The sequence below is a fragment of the Pieris rapae genome, chromosome 13 (assembly GCF_905147795.1).
Source record: "Pieris rapae chromosome 13, ilPieRapa1.1, whole genome shotgun sequence".
NCBI lineage: Eukaryota > Metazoa > Arthropoda > Insecta > Lepidoptera > Pieridae > Pieris > Pieris rapae.
Window position 1 is genome coordinate 2,703,584 of NC_059521.1, and position 13,060 is coordinate 2,716,643.

Consider the following 13,060-nt stretch of genomic DNA (forward strand, 5'->3'; position numbering starts at 1 on the left):
AATTAATAAGTATTTTATTGTTTTTGAAGTTATACTTCTTTTAGTTTGTCAGAGAAAAATGATGATAGTACAGTTTTACAACGCGCGTGCACACCATTACAAAAAACTCTAAATTATAATGTGGTTTTTTTTATTTAATTACTCGTTTAGTAATAATTATTAATAGGTTTTGTCTATGATTTTTTTCTATAGAATTTATAGATGTTATTACACAGAATATTAAGTTATATAAATTTGTGAGTTGTGATTTCTGACTAGAGTAAACAGTTTATAAATTATCTGTGTTTTTAATTTTCATTTTGAGAAATAAGAAATGGCGAAATAGTTTGCTATCCAAATATAGTTTTAAGTTATCTTTTTGCATTCGGAGTTCAGCTAGTAAAAATTTGAAACAAATGCAATGATATATAATTTTCGTTATGCATTTATTACTCACTGTGGTGTTAAATTGAAACTACGTTTACAGTTTGCAAACAAGCTCTGCGTTTATTTTAATGTAAATGATCTATGAATAGTTTTTAAAATATATATTTATCCACGTAAGTAGTCAATAGTCATACTTGTAATACTTATTTGAAATTATTAAACACTGCGTTAAACAATTTTTATTTTATCATTTCAACCAACCTTATTCGAAAGAGGCATAATTATTCATGAGTGTTATTATATTTTTGTAAACAAAAAGATGTTACTAAATAATTTATCTTATATTAGCATTTTCTGTATTGCAGAAACAACTAAATATGAATAACACTGGAGGTATTGTTGGTGGTGGAGTTGGTTCTTACGATGCAAAAATCGCTGGATTATATGACTTACTGGATACTTTAGGATCTGGTCATTTTGCAGTGGTGAAGTTAGCCAGACACGTATTTACTGGGGAGAAAGTGGCTGTAAAAGTTATAGATAAAAGCAAGTTGGATGAAGTTTCAAAATCACATTTATTTCAGGAGGTGAGCTATCACATTATTATGATCATGGTGTTTATTATGTGTTGTTAAGTCATATAAATAGTGTAACTTGAGTTGAATCATATATATGTAATAGGTGCTGAATTTTGGTCCATAAAAATTTATTTGATTCTTAGATGCTAAATAAACCTTGAATTACAGGTTCGATGTATGAAATTAGTACAGCATCCAAATGTTGTGAGGCTATATGAAGTAATAGATACACAAACCAAGCTCTATTTGATATTAGAGCTAGGTGATGGAGGAGATTTATATGACTATATCATGAGGCATGAAACTGGTTTATCAGAATCTCTTGCTCGTGACTACTTTCGCCAAATTGTTCGTGCAATCTCATATTGCCATAGGTAAGACATAAAACTGTTAACTTAAATTTTTGTTTTGTAATTGTATATTAATTATGATATTATTTTCAGATTACATGTTGTGCATCGGGATTTGAAGCCTGAGAATGTAGTGTTTTTTGAGAAGTTAGGTGTAGTGAAATTGACTGATTTTGGTTTTAGTAATAAGTTTTGTCCAGGACAAAAACTAGAAACATCCTGTGGTTCTTTAGCTTATTCAGCACCAGAAATACTGCTTGGAGATTCTTATGATGCACCTGCAGTAGATGTGTGGTCACTTGGTGTTATTCTTTACATGTTGGTATGTGGTCAAGCACCATTCCAAGAAGCTAATGATAGTGAAACTTTGACTATGATAATGGACTGTAAATATACTATACCACCAAATATCTCAAACTCATGTAAAAGGTAATTTAATGCTTTAAGATAATGTCTAATTAGGCATAACACTTTTGTATTGCTGTAGGACTTGTTGCTACCTTGCCAGTAAATAAAAAATAATAATGGGATACAAAAATATGCCTCCACTCGCTTTACTATACTTTTATATTTAATGTATTATTGTGTATTGAAGTTGTGCCCTGTTGGAGTATTGAATAACTCTGCATGTACATGATGGATGGTAGTCCTGACTTGATTCCCAGTAAAACAACATTTATTTTTAACTCATTATGAAAGTAACTTAAATTGATAAAACTATGAAGTTTTAATAAAATAAGTGACTTAATAGAATCAACTTCATGCGTACCAATTCTTAAAAGGCCGGCAACACACTCGCGAGCCTTGCATTGAGAGTGTCCATGGGCGGCGGTATCACTTAACATCAGGTGAGCCTCCTGCCCGTTTGCCCCCTGTTTAATAATAAAAAATAAGTAAGCAAATTTTAAATTGAAGCTGAAGCTAAATAAGAGATTTTCTTTATTTTAGGTTAATAGGAAGAATGTTAGTGAGAGAGCCAGAAAAACGAGCTACCTTATCAGAAATTGCCACTGATCCCTGGGTAACCGCTGGGGAAGGAGTGACAGTAGAAGACTTTGATGCTCCTTTAGTTACAAAACAGGATTTGACTGAAGAAGATCGTCAATCCATCATTCAGATAATGGTAGATGGAGATATAGCATCAAAGGAAAGAATTACAGAGGAATTAGAAAAAAATGAATACAATCACATAACTGCTACATATTACCTGCTTGCTGAGAGACAACTAAGATCGAAAAGGTAATTATGTGATAATTAAAAACTGTTGGTTTTAATAACTATGTACTGCATTATATTTAACTATATATAAAATTAGTATTAGTCTTTTATTAACATAACTTTTACAAAAGAAAAACACTTTTTAACGGATTGAAGTTAAATTATAAGTTTACAATAACACATAACTTCAATCCATTAAAAACGTGTTTTTCTTTATAGATATATAAAAAGCCTGTTGCCACTAATTAAATAAATCAGTGGCGCTACAACCTATGCCCAACAACAGATTTATGTATCTGTTTCATGATCTTCTCTTAATCTAATAGGCAAGTAGCTGATCAGCCTCCTGTCACTGTCGACTTTTAGAGTCTTAAGACTGGTTTCCTCACGATGTTATCCTTCACTGTTCGAACGAAAGTTTAATGCCACTAATTAAAGCAAATAATGTTTTTGGGAAACACCTAGTTTATTTAAAAAATATTTATGTATATAAGAGTGGAGTGAGTTTCTAATCCTTGAGGTCGTAGGTTCGATCCCGGCGGCTCACCTTAGAAACATAAAGTCGTCTATCGGGCTCAGGAGGCTGTTTGGCTGATGCCTAGTAGATTGAAAAATTATCATGAAGCCCAAAATCTGAAGCTCAGACCTAAAAAAGTTTTGTTTAATAAATATTAATTCATAATTTATCGGATTGTTCAAGTTTACTGTCCAATACGAAACTTATTTAATTAGTTTTTTTTTTAAAAAATCCGTTGTAGGCAAGAAGCGAGGCAAAATGCCCGACGACCCGAAGCACTGAGCGTGTCTCGTGGGCGTGGCTTACTCGCCCCACCCCAAGTGCCTTCTGCGCCGCGGACGCCACAGGATGCACCACCGGTTCGTATTAGCCCATTTCATTCATTCATTCATTCATTCAGCTGCGTAGATTTCATACTTCAGATAGTTTAATTTTCGTCATGAGATTTTATCAATTTCGAGTTATATAAATTCATACAATTCAGTTTGCGGCAATTTATTTACTAAAGTTGACAAGAAAATCGTCAATCATACAAAAGAAATTATATTTATCAGTGTTGTATTGAAGTACATATAACAAATTAATTTTTACCGAAATTTAAAACTGACACCAAAATGTACGTAAAGGGTTTAAATAACATTTTTTTTTAAATTGCTTTGATTGATTTTGTTTACACGGTTTGGTATATACGGTTGTGTTTCATCTTTGTTTTATTATAAAACCGGTGATGATCTTAAAGTTTATACACACAAAAGCTGTACCAATTGGAAAAGTGGCAAATATTATTTTTTGTCATTTTTTCAATACAACATGAACTTACTGATAATTTGTTTCTTCATCAATTTTTTGTTATATATGGATATATATATATATATATATATTACAATTGGGAATATTATTAGCTTCAATTTTCATGCTCCGATCCTATTGATCTGTCTCTCCTTCATTTGTGCCGTATATCTGACAAGAAGAAAAAATAAGTAGGTTCTAGAACTACCGCATTAAGTATAGCACAGATTTAAGAAAAAATAAAATTGTTTTTTTTTTTCACCTAAATACGTTTACAGATGTATTTTAATAATATATGGTTTAACAGAGGTCGCGCAAGTGCAGTATAGTCCGCGAAGAGGAAGACGATGAAGAGTCATCGGTATGCGGACCGGCGCGTGCGCATGACTCACGGCGCGGATCTCGCTCTGAAGGACGCCTACAGTTAGCTAGACCTGCGCAGCTAGCTGATAATCTTACTAAGGTATTAATGATTATAATCTATTTCGTAAATCTAATAAGCTTTATAACAATTTATACAAAAGCGTATTACAATAAAAATTTAAAAAAAAAAAATTATTACATATTTTATCGATAAATTGCTGTTAATACCGTATTGGCATGTAAATGTATGTATTTCTGTAATAAATATTTATTTAAAAGTCACTTTTCATACATTTATACCTAATTGATTATAATTCAATTGCATTAATATAATTGAACGGTGAATTGAAGTTTAATATTTTGAAATTCTTCTGTCGTCACTTCCTATTAAATTATTCCTTCCTGTTGTTTAGCTGTTTATAACTTAAATCGCCGAATATTTATTGATAGGCCAAAGTAGAAGAAATTGGCCATTTTGTGGACATGGTCATACAACGTTACCTACTTTTAGGTGAATCTAGACGACGGTGTAAAAACCGCTCGTCTGAGTATAGCACAAGATACGGTGTCAGTGGTGGAAAGTGCCGCCAGGGCTCCGCCGGCACCTCCTCCCGCAAGAAGGCAACGCATTGAATGTCGCCGAAGACGACCTCGAACAGGCTCCTGTTCATCGTCAGACCTCTCTGACGAGGACTCGGAGAAGAAGAAGAGGGCCCCGGAGCACGTAGAACCTTTGGTGGAGCGCCCGCGACGGGACTCCCATGACGACTCTAGTGATAGTCAGGAGACAGGGGCGCGGCCGGCAAGGACGCATAGCGCACATGCTAGTAAGTAATATTTTCTCCATATTGGAGTAACTAGTGCTTTCAACTCTCCCGTGTATTTGTTTGATCTTTTTTCTTTTGATGTCTGATGACAACGTTTTTGTATGTTGGTACTTACCAACATTACGAAACGCTAAAACGGCTTGACCGAATCTATAAATTATTTTACCATTACAAAATTACATTAACCCTGTGTATTACAGTACAGTACAGTGCTATATTTATTTCCAACATAAAAATCCAGCCGTGTGATTACAATTCTTTACAAAATTCTTGGTAGGATAGAGGTAGGTAGGTGGGATTTTAGATACATTTACTAACCACATATGTACGAACCAAGGCTGTAGAATTCGCTCACTCAGCTTTTCTTGTTTAATAAGCATAGCGATTTCCTCAATCGTTGTAGTTACGCCCCTTTAAGTAGTAGCCAGACGAAGGCACTCTCTTAAACTGTTGCTTTGCAATCCGTTACATAGGGATTTACATTATTTCGCGTATATGTATTCTTTTGTTGTACGCGAGAGATTAATATAGAGTAAAAATAAAATCCTCTATTATTTGGAGCACCCCAATGATTGTACAACATAATATGTTACGACGATTCATGACGCAATATCTACAGTTCTACACAAATAGGTAGTAGACCACCAAGTAGATTTTATCGTTACAAACTTTTCTAAAACTACATCAATACTAATTACTAATTACTCGTCGGAATTAAATTCCTTATACTTATTTAGCAGGCGGCAGCAGCGTAGAACGTAGCGGGTCGACTAGCGGCGGGGGTGGAAGTGGCGGCAGCGGTGGTGGGGGTGATGCGCGGGGGGGAGGCAACTCGGCCGGCAGACGGCGACGAGCCGCGAGGAAGGAAAGTCGCCTACGGGAGTCGAGATCTCTTAATCGGATAGCTGAGGTAATATATTATAAAGAAAGTTGATTGTAATACAAATTGTATGAGTAACAATGAACCTGGTACATTTGTTATTAAATGTTTCGGTCAAGAAGTCTTGTTCGTTAGGAATCAATAAACATCAGTACTCTTGCTGGAAGCCAAAAGTTTGAAAGATATAATTTTACACCAAGTCCGTAACTATCCAATTATAAATAGGTGGAGGAAGCCAGCGGGGCGAGATGGGGCGGTGTGGGATTGGTAGCACTCTGTGGAAGGCCCTTTCTTAGACTTCTTGCAGCAGCAAGGCCTTCCCCGTCCGCTAGACGTCTCCATGCCCTCTGCTAACAAGTATTCATATTACACACACCACTCCATACTATTCTACACATACTTAAATGTTGAGTTGTAGAGCAACCATAGACAACTCTAGAAACGTTCACACTTTTTTGGTTTGATTCAGAGTCGAGATTTATCGATAACTATGACTTGCGTATGTCAAAAATAAATCGAATTTGACATACTATAACGTATCCAATTACTGAAAGTTATCATGGAAATATTTTCCTGTTGAAATCTAAGCAATACACCCACTGACTTGACCCCCGTTCACTTTCAAATGATCCCTAGCTATAGCGATAATTCTCGACTCTATATATTACCATTGGTAGTTAATTTTCTAACACACTTAAACACACACAAATCATCTGTCATCATCAAAAATCTTATCATTGATTCATTCGCGTTTATTATTTATTTGTATATCATACACAAACCCACCGTTCATTTAAGGTTCCATATTCAAAATGTTCTTAGTTCCATTTATTCATTGTTAATCAATCATATTAAATCACTGAGTCTTTCAACATTTATATTTTTCCAAATACCCAACACACGCCACGCAAATTATTGACTAAATTGTATTGATGTTGTGTCCCTACTTTTATTTGATGTTCAGCTATGAAAGTTAAAAATTTGTGATTTTTTGTTTAGCATTACGTCGATCGTATTAAGTCTAAAGGTAAGATTCTCTATGACCAGAATTGACAGAATGACGTAAGGGAATCACACTTGGCGCCAAATTTCATTTCTAATAGAATCTCTGGTTTACAAAATAATTGTTAACAATATTTTGTTACTTCGGTTCAAAGATACTTTATTAAGATAAGAATTACATTCACCTAGCGAGAAACTATCTTTGGTAACATTTTGTAAGTGCTATGCTTCTTATCATAGAACTCCCGCTATCTACTTAGTATTGTAAACTTAAAACTATCTCTTTCGTTTCAATAAAACTACTTGTGAGAAATTGTATTGTTATTAGGATGTTGAATTGTTTAATGTACGCAATTTAGATATAGACCGACATGATAAAGAAAATTTGTTAATGCACAATATAATTTCGGGATTTTTCTATAAATTTTTATTGTTTAAAGACATAATATATTCGTAATATACGTAAATTTCATAATAACGTTTATTCGTGTAGTTAAAGTTATATTAATGTTAAATGTAATAGATTTTTTTATCACCACAGGTGATTGAAGTAGGAAATTAGTGTAGATACATTAAATTCGCTATGCCCCATCGATAATTTGTCAGGTTTTCCCTCAATACACCACCGTTTCAAAATAGATTCGGTTACATACGGGCTGTAGGTACACGGACCGTATTTGACTCGAAGTTTCTACTAATGGTAGGTTTACACGCTTGCCAAGCCTTGGCAAGCATCGACAATCGCAAGCATGTAAACAGAGCGTTTGTCTTGGCTTCACTTGGCTTGTGTGGGCTTGTGCCGGCTTGCTTCCGATCCAGTCGAGTGTCGGTTTTTTAACGGAGATCATAGGCGTTTGCGGCAAGCGCTTGCGATGCATTTACATGTTGGTCCGCGTTTAGAAGCCATTGTGATCTATGTATTTTACATAGATCACAATGGATCAAATTTTATTTTTATTTTAATCAGGAGAGTCTTTCGTTTCTGGAACATTACCAAATGGAACCATGCATCTGGAATCCGATGTAAAAAAAGATCATCATATCATATTATGTTTTGATGATGTTTAAAAGTACGTTAAACCAAATGTAATAGCCGTCACAAATTCGGTGTCCGCCATGCTTGGATGTATATTGCAGACTGACGCATTCACAAGCGTGTAAACGCCATCCAAACGCCAAACGAGATTTGTGGAGGCTTGGCACAGTTTGCAGTTTGCCAAGGCTTGGCAAGCGTGTAAACCTACCATAAGAGTTACGAACTTCCACCCGACTCGAAAACATCGACGAGTCGAGAAGCGAAACAACGAACGTAATTTCGACGGACTGCAGGTTTTATTGTCTCGGCAAGCATAGAGTCGCCCAGTACATTATTGGAGAAACTATAGTCACCCATAACTGTTTGTGTATTGAGAGAAGTCACGAATAAAGTATTTAATTTTTAATAACTAAGATGTTTGTATATTGGTAGGAGTAGATGTGTGCTATTAGGTAGTTTAAGTGGTATCAGAAATGAATTAACCCTTAAACACGTTCTCTTATTTCTATTTAAAAGGTTTAATCCGATATTACGCGTTTGTATTTTTACATAATAATTTAGCAATATGAATTCTTATGTAGCGTGCCATCGTTGTACCATCTATTACACAAATAGGAACTGAAAAGAGCATACTTATCTCTTCGTGAACGAAAGAGACAGAATCCGAAAGACTGTTAGCAGACTTGCGAGTTTGAAATACTAAATTTTTAATTACTCTACACGTAGCTTACATTTTAGAAACATTTATAGTCTGTGCGGCATTCGCGCTGGTTCCGAATTCAATTACAAAACTTTTTATAATTTATTTAACGGGGCCATTATTGTCACATCATAGTATACATACACAGCTATGTAAATTATCAGATAATTGTCTTTGGTCAAAGACAAGTTTCGTATTTTGTTATGTACATTGAGCTTAAAAGGAAATTATTAATTTATATAGACGTGTAACTTATTTAAGGCCTTTTGAATTTACGATAAATATTTATAATCGCAGTTCCGATGAGATTTTTTAATGCAATAAATAAAAAACCATACTAGGTCCACAGGGTGTTTTGAAAATTGCGTTTATTTTGATCTATGAATTATTGTTAAAATAACCAAGATTTTTGTGTTAGCTCCTCTCGCCAAGCGGTAATAAAATAATCAGTTCGTACAAAAAAATATACAGTGTATACTAGAAAGACTAACCAAAGCTCATTGAGCTAGAAGTATATCCCCTAATTCAAACCGTATCTCAATATATAATCTCGTCTGTGTTCTGGAGTACAGACGCAAGATATTTTTAATTTTTGTTTTTGAACAAATTATCGATATTAATACCTATATATTTTAGTTTTGGTCGTAAGTTTTTTTGCTATTTTGTGCAGCACTAAAAGGACAACAAATTTGTCTAACGGAACTCACATTTTTACGCATTTCTCAGATTATTTAATCGTTTTAACGGTAGTTTAATAGTTATTATACAATTTTCGTCCTTGTACTGTGTATGAAGTATCCCGACCCGTTTGTTAATTTTGTAGAATAGCATTATTAATGTTAAACGTTGTATTTAAATATTTATGTACATATTTTTAAATTGTTGTAAATAAATAGTCTATTTTAAATTTTATATGGTTAAGCTTTATTTTGTCAGTGTGTGTTTTCGTTCGGTCTGGATTGATATTTTATTTTAAGGTGCGATGTTTCTCTGTCGTCAGTAATAATAAGACCAAAGAATAAATAGTGTATGGAAAATAATATTACCTACATTATGTGCCAATGTATTTTTTTTTCTACGAAATTGTTTCATCTTTTTATCAAATATATAGATTAAATGTATGGTTCTATCGTTTACATAAAAGCACATGTATAACATAGTATTTACTTTTCTATTAAAAATTAATGTTAGATATGTGGGGAAATATCTCAGCAATAGGGTTATTGTGTAAGCAACTTAGTTTAAATCAAAATATCTTCGTACGTAGTATCGATTTATTGTATATGTAACGCCATCCTATCGTAATTTGACATTCTCACATACATAGAATTGCATTCTATAAATATGTAGTTCGTGAGACATTTTTATATATTTCTGTATTTAAATAAAACACCTAAAACGCTGCGCAACGTTGTAATTGGGGTGTTTTTTTGCTTTTTGCATCTGCATAGAACATTAAAGCAATAATAAGCATACTTATGCTAACATTGTACCTGAATGTGCCTATAAGATGTAATTACTTGATACGTATTGATGAATATGGTCGAACGTTGCTTTTGTTTTGCATATTTCTAAATAAATAAAGCTGACTGATTTAACTGTAGATTATTTTTACATCAAGGCGAATGTATCTATACATTAATAAAAATCCGAAAACCTATCAAAAGTACATGAAAAAACTTTGAAAGCATTTATTTTGTAACTGTCTTACTGTTTGGATTATAGAACTAAGTCTTAAACTGAGGGTTTAACGATGTAATGACAAGTTAACAGATTTATGGTTACGCTGCAACTGTACGCCTTCTCAATACTCCTACGTAGTCCTAGATCTACTTAAATACTATAGTACACTATTGATAAGTGTCGATATTTAGTATAAACTTATGCAATTCTGTATGTAAATTTAATATCCTATTAAATTTTGTACTATTTAGTTACAATTATAAATTTGTTTTTGTATGGTGTATTAAGCAAATAAATATTATGTTCAATACTAAATGTATTTTTATTGCTTCAGGAAAGATTCCTGAACACAACTTTAGTGGAGGGAATTTTTTTAGAAATAATGAAATCCCATTTTAAAAACGGTACAAATTTAAAAATTTGTTTTTTTTTATATTTATTAGGTTTGCTGTGATAAAAAGGTTTCAGATATAAAAAATAAGCACAATGACAGTATTATTTGATTTATTTACCTTTGCTAGTTATACATTGGTAAAAACATTAATGCTATGAAACAATTTGACTTAGCATTTGGTTTTAAAACAATAAATTCACGCACAGGGTACTCGGGGACTACCACACTTTGACAATACAAAGCTCAATACAAAGTGCAGTTGCAGTTTTGCAACTGCATTATTTGCATTGTTATAAATTTAAATTGCAAATACATATGCAAGCCTTATATTGAATCAATATTACTATTTACCTTATGAGCCTAAGGAATAAAAATTTCCTAAAATATTTTACACTTGAAAATAATATGAAATTTTAATATTTAATAACCCTCCATTTTTTGTTATCCAAGTTAATGCCTATCTTAAAATATGTGTGAAACATTGAGAATTTAGGAAGGATGCAGTTTATAAAAACGAGCATTTTAAAACAATCACCATTTGGTTACAACTCTTAATATACAAAAGCAAGTTTGACTTTTAAAGGCCACAGTAACAATAATTTGTGTAATGTAAGATTCAATTGGTATGATACCCTCTAAAATGATTGCAGTTGCTTAAGTTTTCTTACAAATAAATTGAGGACCCAATCTACAATAACAAATCAATGTTTATTTTTTTCATTAAATGCATTATGGAAGATGCTGGAATTAAAAATAAATGACAAAGATTAAACTTAGGCTTAAAAGAATAAGATCAAAAATTATGCAATTATTTAAGAAATACATCTGAGGTTATAAGATATAGTAAGACTATATATATAGTAGATTGGGCAACATAATGAGGGAATATTTTAAAAAGTGCTACCCTCTGGTGGCTGTGAAAGCTTCATGTTTTCCTTGAGAGTCATGAGACGTCTCAGTTCTTGGAGCACTGTCTTGATAGTATAATCACGTTGCCATCTTGCAAGGATTGGAACTTGCCTATTATCCACCTGACACAACAAACATTATTAAAAACATAATATATTTATCTCATATTTGTTTAAAAAAATACCACTTACAAGTCCAGTCTGACTGTTGACACAATTCATGTTGATCCTAGAAATAAAACGAGCTGTAGGTGGCTCATCAGGATATCTAGTTCCACATTCAACTTTTAGGGAATACATTCTGTTCTCATAGGGGGTCTGAAATTAATAAAATCATCAATAAGATGTGTCTATAGTTTTATGTTAACTAGCAAAAAGCAATAAAGTGTGGTTCTATAATTAATAATAGCTTTTACCCTGGGAGGCCCAATTATCATGCCAGTCCAATGAGTCAAGGTCATATCGTCATCGCTCTCCAGACCCCATGATATTGTGCCATCGCCCACTCCCTTCTGACCTTGCTCAAGTTCTTCTAGAAGACGGAAATTTCTCGGCACAACTGGGAAACAAAAAAAGTCGAAAATTATTAAGAACGCAATATCGGAACAACAAGTTTTATCAATAGAAGCTCTTTAACCTAGTCATTAAGGTGAATACAATGTTTAAAACTCACCAACGCCTGATGACGGATTCGCCATGATCAGTTTAACACCGGCGCTCACTAACTACTGTAAAGTAATTAACTGAACTATTAATTATTTACACAATGATATATTTTTCATTAGAAAATTAGTTTTGCATAATTTGTACCAAAAAAGCCGAGAATAATTTCATTTAACGGGCTGCTCGATATCGATGAGGGTTAGCGATTTTTATATTTTTTATAAATTGACATTGACTTACTACAAATGTCAATAAAATTTTGAGAATTAATATCAACAGACGACTGAATACTTCGTTGACCTTGTAACCACAGATATCCAATATACTAGTACGAGGCTGTATTCTATTAATGAAGACAATAATTATTAAAGTATCTAGCAGACAAATATTAGTGGAAAAAAGTCCATAATAAAGATATCGTATTTTAAAGCGATCGTACAGTTTTGTCTAGTGTCTACTCGGTCATGACGTAGAATGCTTGTACATAATATTATATCCAGCCTGGTCTAATTCCAATACTGTTTAGTTTTGGACGTTAATGGCATCGCAGACTGTTTTGGATAGAAGAAATTTTCGAAAATAAGTGTATACAATAAAATATTGAGTTATTTAAAATAATTCACGTACAAATTTTGAGGCTTATAAAGCATGAGGGTTTATAAGACTCAGAACGAACGTATCGATTTTCCAAATAGTTTATATTGCTTACTTCATGTATCGTACTCAAATAATGCGTAATAGTCCTAATTTCTTAAATTGAAAATGTATATATGCATATACCATTAA

General features: G+C 33.0%; 2 protein-coding genes across 3 annotated transcripts; one reads left to right on the forward strand and one right to left on the reverse strand.

Moving 5' to 3' along the window:
- Positions 1-292: 292 nt before the first annotated feature.
- LOC111003734 (SNF-related serine/threonine-protein kinase) lies at positions 293-10,624 on the forward strand. Of its 2 annotated transcripts, none has more exons than XM_022274398.2 (10): positions 293-539; positions 732-953; positions 1,113-1,318; positions 1,388-1,723; positions 2,243-2,533; positions 3,271-3,388; positions 4,126-4,281; positions 4,693-5,008; positions 5,746-5,918; positions 6,114-10,624. In XM_022274398.2, the coding sequence occupies exons 2-10, from the start codon at positions 744-746 to the stop codon at positions 6,240-6,242; spliced, it is 1,935 nt and encodes a 644-aa protein (XP_022130090.2). In that variant the 5' UTR covers positions 293-539; positions 732-743; the 3' UTR covers positions 6,243-10,624. The 2 variants fall into 2 exon arrangements, with proteins under 2 accessions (XP_022130090.2, XP_045486700.1); XM_045630744.1 differs by having other exon boundaries at positions 5,749-5,918.
- A 172-nt stretch (positions 10,625-10,796) lies between these two features.
- Positions 10,797-12,527, reverse strand: LOC111003740 (ubiquitin-conjugating enzyme E2 variant 2). The gene is made up of 5 exons (XM_022274406.2): positions 12,422-12,527; positions 12,285-12,339; positions 12,028-12,170; positions 11,804-11,929; positions 10,797-11,734 (listed from the first exon to the last, which is right to left on the reverse strand). The coding sequence occupies exons 2-5, from the start codon at positions 12,307-12,309 to the stop codon at positions 11,594-11,596; spliced, it is 435 nt and encodes a 144-aa protein (XP_022130098.1). The 5' UTR covers positions 12,310-12,339; positions 12,422-12,527; the 3' UTR covers positions 10,797-11,593.
- Between the last annotated feature and the right edge of the window lie 533 nt (positions 12,528-13,060).

What these genes read in the sequence shown, in the direction of transcription:
- LOC111003740 (XM_022274406.2), bottom strand. Translation starts at nt 12,309, where the DNA reads ATGGCGAATCCGTCATCAGGCGTTG. An exon ending in GAATCCGTCATCAGGCGTTG is followed by an intron (nt 12,171 to 12,284) that starts GTGAGTTTTAAA and finishes TTTGTTTCCCAG; the next exon opens with TTGTGCCGAGAAATTTCCGT. An exon ending in TGATAATTGGGCCTCCCAGG is followed by an intron (nt 11,930 to 12,027) that starts GTAAAAGCTATT and finishes TATTAATTTCAG; the next exon opens with ACCCCCTATGAGAACAGAAT.
- LOC111003734 (XM_022274398.2), top strand. Translation starts at nt 744, where the DNA reads ATGAATAACACTGGAGGTATTGTTGGTGGTGGAGTTGGTTCTTACGAT. An exon ending in AGACAACTAAGATCGAAAAG is followed by an intron (nt 2,534 to 3,270) that starts GTAATTATGTGA and finishes AATCCGTTGTAG; the next exon opens with GCAAGAAGCGAGGCAAAATG. An exon ending in TAGCTGATAATCTTACTAAG is followed by an intron (nt 4,282 to 4,692) that starts GTATTAATGATT and finishes ACCTACTTTTAG; the next exon opens with GTGAATCTAGACGACGGTGT.